Here is a 12,064-nt window from a genome sequence, read left to right as displayed (position 1 = left end):
GTATATAGGTGCTGGAGTGGCTGTGTGGTAAGTAGCTTGCTTACCAACCACATGGTCCCGCGTTCAGTTTCACTGCGTGGCACCTTGGGCAAGTGTCTTCTACTATAGCCTCGGGTCGACCAAAGCCTTGTGAGTGGATTTGGTAGACGGAAACTAGAAGAAGCACGTCGTATATATATATATATATGTGTGTGTGTGTGTGTGTGTGTGTGTGTGTGTGTGTGTGTGTGTGTGTTTGTTTATCCCCCCCCCCAGCATCGTTTGCGTTTGCGTCCCCGTAACTTAGCGGTTCGGTAAAAGAGACCGATAGAATAAGTACTAGGCTTACAAAGAAAAAGCACTGGGGTCGATTTGGTCGACTATAAAGGCGGTGCTCCAGCAAATGACTGAAACAGGTAAAAGTGTAAATGAGTATTTATATATATATATATATACATATATTATATTTATACATATTTATAAACATACATTATATATATAAATATATATAAACACACACATATATATAGGTGGACCTAAGAAGCATCAGAGAGACGATTGCGCTGGTATAGTCATTTGGCGAGAATGGATGAGGATAGCTGTGTGAAAAAGTGCCACAGCCTAGCGGTTGAGGGTACCTGTGGAAGAGGTAGACCCAGGACGACCTGGGATGAGGTGGTGAAGCACGACCTTCGAACATTAGGCTTCGCTGAGGCAATGACTAGAGACCGAGATCTTTGGAAATATGATGTGCGTGAGAAGACCCGGCAAGACAAGTAAGACCATAACCCGTGGCCTTTGCCAGGGGTGTAGCTAGCCCACTTATGCGTACCTTTCCTTCTTTGGACATAAATCCCTGCGTGCGAAGGCCTGTTGAGGCAAGTGAAATCGAAATCGAACCAAATTCAACGACTGGCACCCATACCAACCTTCCTTCATTGGACACTAAACTCTGCTTGCGTAGACCTGTTGGGGCAAATGAAATCGTAACTGAACCAAATTCGATGACTGGCACCCGCGCTAGTGGATTGCTAACAACACCATCAGAGCGGGATCACTGCCAGAGGAGCTGTCTGGCTTCCGTCGTGCCGGTAGTACGTAAAAAGCACCATTTGAGCGTGATCGTTACCAGCGTCACCTTACTGGCACTTGTGCCGGTGGCATGTGAACAAAACATTCGAGCGAGGTTGTTGCCAGCGCCGCTGGACTGACTCCTGTGCAGATGGCACATAAAAACACCATTTGAGCGTAGCCGTTGCTAGTACCGCCAGACTGGCTCTCGTGCTGGTGGCACGTAAAAGAACTCACTACACTCTCAGAGTGGTTGGCGTTAGGAAGGGCATCCAACTGTAGAAACTCTGCCAGATCAGATTGGAGCCTGGTGCAGCCATCTGGTTCGCCAGTCCTCAGTCAAATCGTCCAACCCATGATAGCATGGAAAGCGGACGTTAAATGATGATGATGATTATGATACATATATGTGTATTATATATATGAATATAAATATATATATATATATATATATATATATACATATGTGTGTGTATATATATATATATATATATATATATATATATATATATATATATATATATATATATATATAAGCTTTACTGTACGAAAGAATATATCTATAAGTTTTAACCCATTCTGTCAATGAACCGTTTATCTGTGTGTGTATGAGCACGCGTGTGCAGATGTCTACGTGGGAGTATAATATGAAGCTAGATGGGAGCTACGTAACTTATTTACTATACATTAAATCAGTTCAACACAGCAATCTGATGTGTGTGTTTGCGTGTTTGTGTGTGTGTGTGTGTGTGTGTATGTATGTTTATAGGCTTTTAAGCAAATTATTCAGTCTTCTCTATTTTGACAATTTAAGTGAAATTATTTCGAGAATATAATTTGTTGAGATTTTACAGAATATAGAAACACAAAATATGAAGTTAACCATATATCTCGTCAGTAAATTGTTTGAAATATATCTTAACAAAATATGGATGTTTCTATTGAAAATAGAAGCGCAAAATAATGGTTTGATAATCCGAAAATCTAAATTCATTCAAGCAACAAGTCTTCATAGAAATATAATACTTTTAGTTTTTTTTAATATATTTTCTTGTAGTTTTATAGATTGTTAATTCTCATGAACGCGTAAAAGAGGTGTTAGAAAATTATTAATATTTCCATAGGAAAATACATCAGTATTTTCCATAAAAACATTTTTTAAGAGGAAACATTCATGCATTTAAATGATTCCTTCACGAATCTTTTCAGGCTTTTACTAAGAGGAATTAGGTTCCATATATTTTTCATAAATATTGAGATCAATGTGATAGACTAAAGCACTTGAAGACCCTGAAATAACGCTCCGGCAATATTTCTAACATATATATGGAGATGAACAGGCAGAGTCATTAGCACACTGGGCAAAATGCTTAGCGATATTTTGTCCGTCTCTACGTTCTGAGTTCAAATTTTGCCGAGGTTGACTTTGTCTTTCATCCTTTCGGTGTCGATACTGGTAATGGATTTATACATCGAAGAAGTAGGATCTCCCAAGACATATAAATAGAGGTAGTCTGGCCGTGGTAGGAGTGTTGAGTAGCAGTCGAGTAGCGGTTAAGTAGAGATCATCCGAAGGGGCTAGATAACAGTAGCTTAAGACAACATACATCTTCCCCCGGAAATTACTGGCATTGTTTTAACATTTGAAACTAATATTTTTATCGTATGTGATAGTCCCTAGCTATCTATATCTCAGGTAAAACTAGCAGATTATTTGTACCTCAAGTGAAATTGCATTATCATTTATATCTACTCCCAATTTATCTCAACTTATTTCTTTAAAACACGATATTTATTCTCTTGGTTCTCTTATTCCAACCTGCTTACGAGGACGCAAACAATCCAAAACTTGTTGTCAAGCGGCGTGGAGGGCCAAACACAATCTCTCTCTCTCTCTCTCTCTCTCTCTCACACACACACACACACACACACATATCATTATAATGATACGTAAATGTAAGGTCCAAGGATCCAGGTGTAGGAAGTTAGTAAGCTTCGAGCAGTATCTAGAAGACATAAAAACGGCTTTCAGGAACAATAGTAGTTTATTGGCGTAGAAGGTTGTAATTTTTTCCCATATCGAGGTTCGATAAGCTGAAAAAAGTTATTTTACAGTTCATGGTTAACAACTAGGGTTACTATGTATGCGAATAAAATCTAAATTTATATATATATATATATATATATATATATATATATAAATGGAACAAAAATGCAATAGAGGACAATAAAACATCCGGAGAGATAGACGATACAAAGACGGACAAGAAAGTCAACAAAAAGACGGACAGTAAAAAACAAGGACGGGTCATTCGTAGTTTTCTCTCGTCAGTCAAGTTTCCAAATTATCTTTACATTTCGGCCTGTTACACTTGAGACTGTTCAAATCTTGCTGGCCGCACAAATCTAAGCTAAGAGCATTAAATATTTTGGGAAAAAGTAAGCGAATGTGTACGACAACCAAAACAAAAAAAACGACAAATTAAAACGGAGAAAATGTTATACAAATACAAACAACAAGAAAACAACAACAGGTTTCTTTCGACTGATAGAGATGAATTAAATTGAGTTGGCATGTGTGGAGTGAAGGTCTTGAGGCAGAAACATAGACGAACATAAGAGATGAAAGTCATGATACAGGAATATAAGAGATACTTCGTGTACAGCAATCAGGTCAAGAAAGATCATGCTTGGCCGAACACCAGTCACATGGAATGAAAGGAGAGAGGTAGGGGTCAGACGGGTAGAAGAATTAGGGGGAAATTGGGAAAGAGAGAATCAAAGGGACATAGAGAAAGCACAAGGGAGATAAACAAGGAGAAGTAGGTAGATTAAAGAAAGAGAAAGTCAAGAAATGTGAGAGAGAGAGAGGGAGCGAGGAAAGAAAAGAGGAAATAAAGATGAAAGTATGAGGAGGACTAAAAAAAGAGTTAAAATGTCGTAAAGAATTTAGATACATGCGTACTTACATGGTGAGCAAAAGTGTACATACGCTATATGTATATATAAATATATATGTACATATTTATGTATATATAAATCCCCAAAATGGAACAAGAACGCAACAGACGACAACAAAACATCCGGACAGATATACGAACAGGAAAAACTATATCTGTATATATGGTGCTCCAGCATGAGTGCAGTCAAATGACTGAAACAAGTAAAAGAATATATATATATATATATATATATATATATATATATATATATATATATATATATATATATACATATATATATATATATATATATATATATATATATATATATATATATATATATATATATATATATATATATATATATATATATATATATTTTAAGGCTAGTTGAGGAATTAGGCTCCACATATTTTACAAACACTGGACTTCTTACAGTTTCCGTCAACCGGAATACACTTAGTAAGCTTTGGTCATCTTAAAACTCCTACATTTTCTCCATCCCAGGTAAAACTGACAACATTAACTCTGTCTTGGATAACAGTGTTAAATTACAAGTATCTTGAGCAACGTTTTATATCTTAGGTAAGATTGTCTATGAATTATCTTAAAACTTACAGATTATCCATAATGTACTCTGATTAACTACCTGATAATCTATTGCGTGAGTAAAATATCAGTTTATATCTTAGGAAACTCTAGCAAATTAACTCTCTAGCACTTCTAGATTAACTTTATTTTAGGTAACTTCTCCAATTATTATTATCTTATAATATTATCAAATTATATTTTATGTTAGGTAACACTCTCAGAATATGTAGGTAAGGCTACAAAATCATCAAATATTTAACACTCGCATATTATCGTTATCTGAATTAAGGCTCCAAGTACTCCCTCTCCACATCTCTTCCTCACTCCCTCACTCCCTCTCCTCCTCTTTCTCTCTCTCTCTCTCTCTTACTCTCTCTTTCTCAGATAACATTCACAGATTATATCAATGTTTGGTGGTTTTCTAAGATTATTTCCAAACGAGGAAACACACGATGGTTATCTTTATCTCAAGTAACACGCTCTCAATTATTAAGCAAGGTATTACTTTGTGATACTGCAAAACTATGTCAAATATTTTCTGTTTGAGGTAAATCACTCAGTCTCGGATACCAGTCGCAGATTATCACAGCTTTTATTACTGGTTTATCATTATTTTAATTAACAATAAAATAAATTTCTCTATCTAACGTAGGAGTACCATCTCATCTCTGTCTTAGATAAAATTTGCACATACCTTAAGTAACAGTCTTAGAGTACCATTACCTCAGGCAACATTCCCAGATTATCTCCTTCAAAAATAAAACTCTTAGATTACCGTTATAATTCTTGACACTATGATAATCCCTAGCTTTCGTCGACATTTTGAAATTATCATTCTCTTAACACTTCCGTAATACATCTATGCTAAGTAACACTTGATTATTGCTGTCTTAAGTAACACACTCATAGATTATTCCAGAATTATCTCAGAGATACTAAATTATCTCTTTCTCAGATAATACTCTCAGATAATTGTGTCAGTCTTGGGTTACACTGCCAGAATATTTTTATAAATAGCACTTTTTTATTATCACCATCATAGGTAGCAGTTTTAGATAACACTTCCAGACAATAACACCCCGAGATTATCTATAACTCAGACAACATTCCCATATTTCTTTCTCTAGTTACGCTACAAGATTATCTATATATTAAGTAATAATCCTAGATTATCTCTATCATAGAAACAGACTTCTATCATCTCTAAAGTAACATGCAGCAATTTTTTTCTGAAGTTATACTGTCATAATGAATCTATAATGCATAATAACCTCATATAATCTGTCTTATTTCTTATTTAGCCAGCTCAGATTAACTCTATATTGTAGGTAACACAGATAGATTACCTCCATCTTAGATAACACTAACAGATTATCTATAACTAGTCCTAGATTAATTGCATCATAAGTAATACTCTTAGTTAACAGCCAGATTACCTCTATATTGATTAACACAATTGGTTTAGTCGCATTTTAAAGTAATTCTCTGATTAAAACTGGCTCATTATCTCCCTCCGTCTTAGGTAACTCTCACAAACTAACTCTACCTCAGGTAACAGTTTCAGATGATCTTCGTCAGAGTTAACACTATCGGATTATTACCATCATTGGTGATGGCAATAATCAGGTATGCGCTGTGTCTAACTTTATTTTTGGTAATAATCCCAGATTATCTATATCTTAGGTAACACTACCAGATAACATTGACATATTGTCTAAATCTTAGGTAACATTGCTAGATTATATCTAATTTATGTCACTGTTACCTTATATCTAATTTATGTCACTGTTACCTTATATCTAATTTATGTCACTTTTACTTTTCCGCTGTTACCTCATATATTAAAATGTCGCCCTTTCAAAGCCTAGCCAGGCTCAGGGGCCTGGTTTCCCGGTTTCTATGGCGTATGTGTTTCTCCCAGTTGGACGGGACGCCAGTCTATCGCAGCGTTACTCAAGAAACAGGAAAAAAGAGCGAGAGGAAGTTGGGGTATAACAGGGGTCGCCACCACCCCCTGCCGGAGCCTCGTGGAGCTTTAAGTGTTTTCGCTCAATAAACACTCACAACGCCCGGTCTGGGAATCGAAACCGCGATCCTCCGACCGCAAGTCCACTGCCCTAACCACTGGGCCATTGCGCTTCCACCTTATATATTACATAACATTATTTCTATCTTAATACATCGTTACTGTCTTAATTAACATTACCAGAATATCTCATATCTTAACTAACTTTGTCAGGTTAATTCATATGAAGTAACACGCTATCAGATATTCCTCTGCATCTACCGAGATTGAGGAAAACTAAAATAATTGTTACAAAATGCAATTATGCCTACGACCGCTGTGAATCTGAACAAAAGATTAATGCGCAGGATAGTTCCATACGATGCCCACATGACCAGTTTATATCTACTCATTTTTTTCTATTTATCCATCTCTCCCTCTCGTTTCTCTCCCCCTCTCCCTCTCTCTATCTCTCTCTTTCTCCCTATCTATCTATCTGTCTGTCTGTCTGTATTTCTCTTTTGTCTCAATAAGATAAAATCGACATAAATTGTAGATATAGATAAACTTCTAATCACAAAAGGACGAATTTATTTAATTATTGAGACCGTTATTTAGGAGTTTTAGTTGATAGTGTCGATTCTTGTATATTACTGGTGCTTATATTATCGACCGTTGAAAGATGAACAGCAAATCTTATGCTTATTTTCGCAGAAGGTCAGCAATTTTAAGGAGAAGAGGAACTCGATTATATCGACCCGGCCCCAGTGCTCAACTGGTAATTAGAGCAGAAAAAATACTGCTGGGCATTTTTTTTCTGGCACGGTAACGTTTTCGCCAGATTCTGAAGAGGACTACCGAAGCAAAATCATCCCCGGCAGAAGAGCAGGCCATCACCACGAGATATATCGAAAAAAATATTCATAAATCTTGTGTTGGATATTTCCAGAAACAATAAAGCATATTGTATTCTACGATGTCTTTCACCAGCTTCACCACATGTCTACTTTGGAGACACAATAACATTATAAAGTTATTCTATATATACTTAACCACAACATTTCACATTATTCAAGAAAAAGATCCGGTGTACTTATAGTAACCTCTCCCAATCTTAAAAATAACAATGTGAAAAATATTATGGAACTTTATGATACAGGTAGATCACCATTTGGAATATAAGCCTGGCATATTTCTCCATGGTAATAAGAATACTAAGTAGCAACATAAGTCTACCAAGTGACTATAATGTTGTACAGAAGCAATCTAAAAAGTTTTTTTTTAAATAAATAAATAAATAGTTGTTGAATAAATCAGTTAACGAATGAGTCTATCATCACATCTGTAACTGGTACAAGTGGAGTGATACACAATCCTTTATTCAAGGCCATCGATATATTACCTATAATTTTAAACACGGAACGTCCTTTGAACACTTTTATTAACTTTAGACATTCTCATTAACCTTAAATATCGCTGTTGACCTTGGATGCGTACATGACTTTTGTCCAAGTTGTGGCATAATTCTTGTTTTCAGAAAGAAAAACAAGATGACCATACTTATAAATCTGAACCTGAAAAATTCCCCCTCCTCCATCACCTAATAATGTTTATTCAAATTTCAGGTGTTGCAGTACCGGTAAGACAGTACTTCACTGAAAAGTTTAAATAAAACAGTCCAGAGTTGTCTTTGCATTTAACGAAGACTTCTACATGTTCCACAGTTAGATTTTTAAACTTTTTATCAAAATATCGTAGTAGGCTTCCTTCACAAGAATTAATTCATTAATCTTGTACAGGTGTAATTTTAATTAACTTACATTGTTATCACATGTTATCTTCAACTCGACTAAATAATATAATTAAACATGAATCTAACATTGCATATTATTGTTTCATTGCAGAAGCAAGTTTACTATAGATCCAGAACAATGTTACAACTGTGCAACAAAACATACCAGAAGTGTTTGGTATGGACGATTGCAATCCTTCTCCTCACAGTTCATATCAGTGAACAGAGTAGTCCAGGAATGAAGAGGAAAATAGACTGTCGGTAGGTATTATATTCTTAAATTTACATAACAGCAACAACAATACAGCCTAAAATTTTGGGTGAGGGTCTATTACAAAGTCGACCGTGGTGGAATTTGAACTCCGAACGTAAAGCCAGATGAAATGCCGCAAAGCGTTTTGTCCTACCTGCTAACGATTCTACCAGCTCATCGCCTTACTAACAACCATAATAATTTTCTCTACTATAGGCACAAGGCCTGAAATTTAAGGAAAGGGACTAGTCGATTACATCGACTCTAGTGCTCAACTGGTACTTATTTTATCGACTCCGAAACGATGAAAGGCAAAATCGACTTCAACAGAACTTGAACTCAGAATGTAAAGTGCGTCCAACAACAGCAACAACAATGATAGTAATCATTTCTTTGTTATTGGCCCTGATGATCTTTCATACACACAATTAGAGCACATTATACATAGAAGTTTCAAACGCGAAGGGTAGCAAGAATAAAGGGTTGGAGTGTTATAAAAAGAAATGGCGGTAATGAGAGCGGCCATGCAGTAAATAATTGGGCATGTTAAAATTTTGATATAAGTTAAAGAGAATAAAAGGATAATTATATAAAACATACAATAATTGAAAATATACAAAACAAATATTCATGAAAAACAGGTAAATAAAACGCTGGTGGAAACCCACCAAGCTGGCAAAAAGGTGTGGAAAGAAGCTATAGTTATGAGAAGTCTCGCTCATTTTAGTAGCTTCTTATTTCTTTATTGTCCACAAGGGGCTAAACATAGAGGGGACAAACAAGGACAGACAAAGGGATTAAGTCGATTACATCGTCCCCAGTGCATAACTGGTACTTTATTTATCGACCCCGAAAGGATGAAAGGCAAAGTCGACCCCGGCGGAATTTGAACTCAGAACATAACGGCAGACGAAATACCGCTAAGCATTTCGCCCGGCGTGCTAACGTTTCTGCCAGCTCATCGTCTTCATTTTAGTAGCTTCTTGCCGCACAGTCAAGCTACACAAAGACTTGCTATGCTCTTCCTTGTTTGTTTCTGTACTTGTTGCCCGAGCAAAAACGTGCTGTCCGGCTTAACAACACATTTCTCCCACGTCTTTTATTCTTCAAGTCGACCTAAACCTAAATATTCTTTGCGCATAACCTCGCTAGTATTATTGTTTTTAACAAGTTCATTATTTTTTCCCATTTATAATGTTTATTGTATCTGCTTGTTGTAAGTCTTAGTCTTCTTTTTTCCGTTTGTCTTTTTAAAATCTACGTTATTCACATATTTGTATTGAGGGATGTACCTGTTTATATGAGTGGTACCACCATTGTGACCACTCCACGATTGACGAAAATGCACGAGATAGCTCCATAAGTGAGCAATACTCAAGCACTGAGCAAGAGGTCAAGAATGATTTCATCATTCTGTGCACATTTCGGGAAGACTCGGCTCACTGCTTTTCCGTGCTTGTAAACGTTATTTCGAACTAGCGATGCTCTTCGGTAGTACTGCCAGGCCAGGATTTTCTGGAAATTATCCATGGGCCCAGGATAAAAAATCTACCAAAACAGACCAACCAGTTGATTTTCGTTGACACATAGAGTTTCTTCATGAACGTCATCACCTTCTCTGCAGAACGCCATTGTAGAATTTATGCCGATCGCATTGTTCGACTGGTAGAAGATTGTGAGCGCTTGATGACATTTCATATGCCAAATGCCCGCTCTCGATCATCGTTTATCAAGCGACGACATCACACCTGTTCCCCGTCAAGTTAGTACTGAAGCTGTGCATGCTAGCATACTATTAACCACTACATGTCCAGTTACCCACATAGTTAGTTTTAACAGCAGATGGACCGTCTGACAAGTGGAAAGCATCTCTTCCACAAAGGCAAGGTGCGGATACTCCAGTGTGACCAGATATGAACTGAGTCTAGGCACGACGGTCATGCGTAATAGATGACGGTGGCAATCTAGGCTTCCATTACTTCTGCTCGATGCTGCAGGGTCAGCTTCCTTTTGGCCCATTTGAGAGTGAAACTAACCTCTTTGCTCGTTACCTCGTCCCAGTTTTTGCCAACCTGAAGATCTGGAGCAAACAAGTCCGTGCAGCTCCCTACGTCGCTGTTAGACAGCATGGATATACCATTCCTTAAGTTTAGCTGCAGGCCCATCAATTTATTTTGATTAATTTTGGCTCTTGTCACCGTCTGTATGTATGTATGTGTGTATGCCTGTCTGTCTGTCTGTATGTATGTATGTATGTATGCATGCATGTATGTATGTGTTGCTCAGCCTGTACGTCTGAGCAACCGCCACATATATAGGACCCTGAGCACCCTGTAAATCTGGTTACTTTTTTTCTTTTGGTGTCGGTATTGCAACTTAATACTGTGAGTATTCTTGGTGTTAATTAAGACGAGATGGCTTGTGCGTCATTTTCTTAACTGGAATTTAGCTGTTGATAGGCAATTGGTGTGGTAACTGGCATCGCTCTAAGGAGGTTACGAGACGGCGACAAGAGCCAAAATTAACCAAAATAGTTGATGGGCCTGTAGCTAGGCACCTGGAAAGTTATATCCAGGCTGTCTAACAATAGTCTATTAATTAGGTGTCTATATATTCAGTCCCATGTCCTTAATCATTGTTTCTTTCAGGTCGTTCAACAGACATACAGGTTATCTGGGGGGGGGGGGGGGGTTCAGAAAACCTCTACTTGAAGGGCTTCCAGACTCTTTCCTGCTTTTGATCTGGATTCATTCTTTTATTTGCCCCTTTTGTTTCTTTTTATACTCTCTACGAAAATTTCCAACTTTTCAAATATCTCTACCCTACTGTAACGTAACAAATTAGTAAAATCGCTACTGCTGATGCTGCCTAAAGCCTCTGGTCGGTCTTATGCTTAAAGGGGAGAGACCTAGATTTCTTGATGCCGCTATATCACATATGGCCTCCTTGCACTAGGAACTCTCAAGACAAGACGATCTCATTTGCTTCAGCTCTGGGTATTTTTAGACATAAGACTCGTGATGCGCCTGAAACAGACGCAGCAACAGCCACAGTTTCCACTTTAGTAGCCTAAAATAACCACTGCTTCTACTGCGATATTCCAACCTCTCTTTTTCTTTTGCTTTCTCTCTTCTAATAAACCTTCCGACTACATATTGCTTTGAGCCACTTCCACTTTGATAGGTGGAAGAATTTATGCCTTCCGCTTAGAACAAACAGCGGGCAAAGTTGAAGAAAGCGCTCAAATTCTCAAGCCATGGTGCAATAACGATCCAGCATCCTGATTTTAAGAAAAAGTTCTTAAAAAATCGAATTAACAGCAAACTGGGAAGTTTTATCTTTTATCTTTTACTTGTTTCAGTCACTTGACTGTGGTCATGCTGGAGCACCGCCTTAAAGAATTTTAGTCGAATGAATCGACCACAATACTT

At 37.2% G+C, this 12,064-nt stretch overlaps 1 protein-coding gene across 1 annotated transcript in view; it reads left to right on the top strand.

Moving 5' to 3' along the window:
* LOC106868937 (uncharacterized) overlaps positions 1–12,064 on the top strand; it is a 100,421-nt gene that overhangs the window by 38,459 nt on the left and 49,898 nt on the right. Inside the window, exon 2 of the mRNA XM_014914411.3 lies at positions 8,493–8,641. Within this exon, the coding sequence (XP_014769897.1) occupies positions 8,520–8,641 (122 nt within the window). The 5' untranslated portion in view covers positions 8,493–8,519. The remainder of the gene's footprint in view (positions 1–8,492; positions 8,642–12,064) is intronic.

Source organism: Octopus bimaculoides, chromosome 7 (assembly GCF_046866305.1).
Source record: "Octopus bimaculoides isolate indiv1 chromosome 7, ASM4686630v1, whole genome shotgun sequence".
In the NCBI taxonomy this organism is placed as follows: domain Eukaryota; kingdom Metazoa; phylum Mollusca; class Cephalopoda; order Octopoda; family Octopodidae; genus Octopus; species Octopus bimaculoides.
Note: the sequence above shows the minus strand (reverse complement) of the source record. Positions and strands in the feature narration are given on the sequence as shown.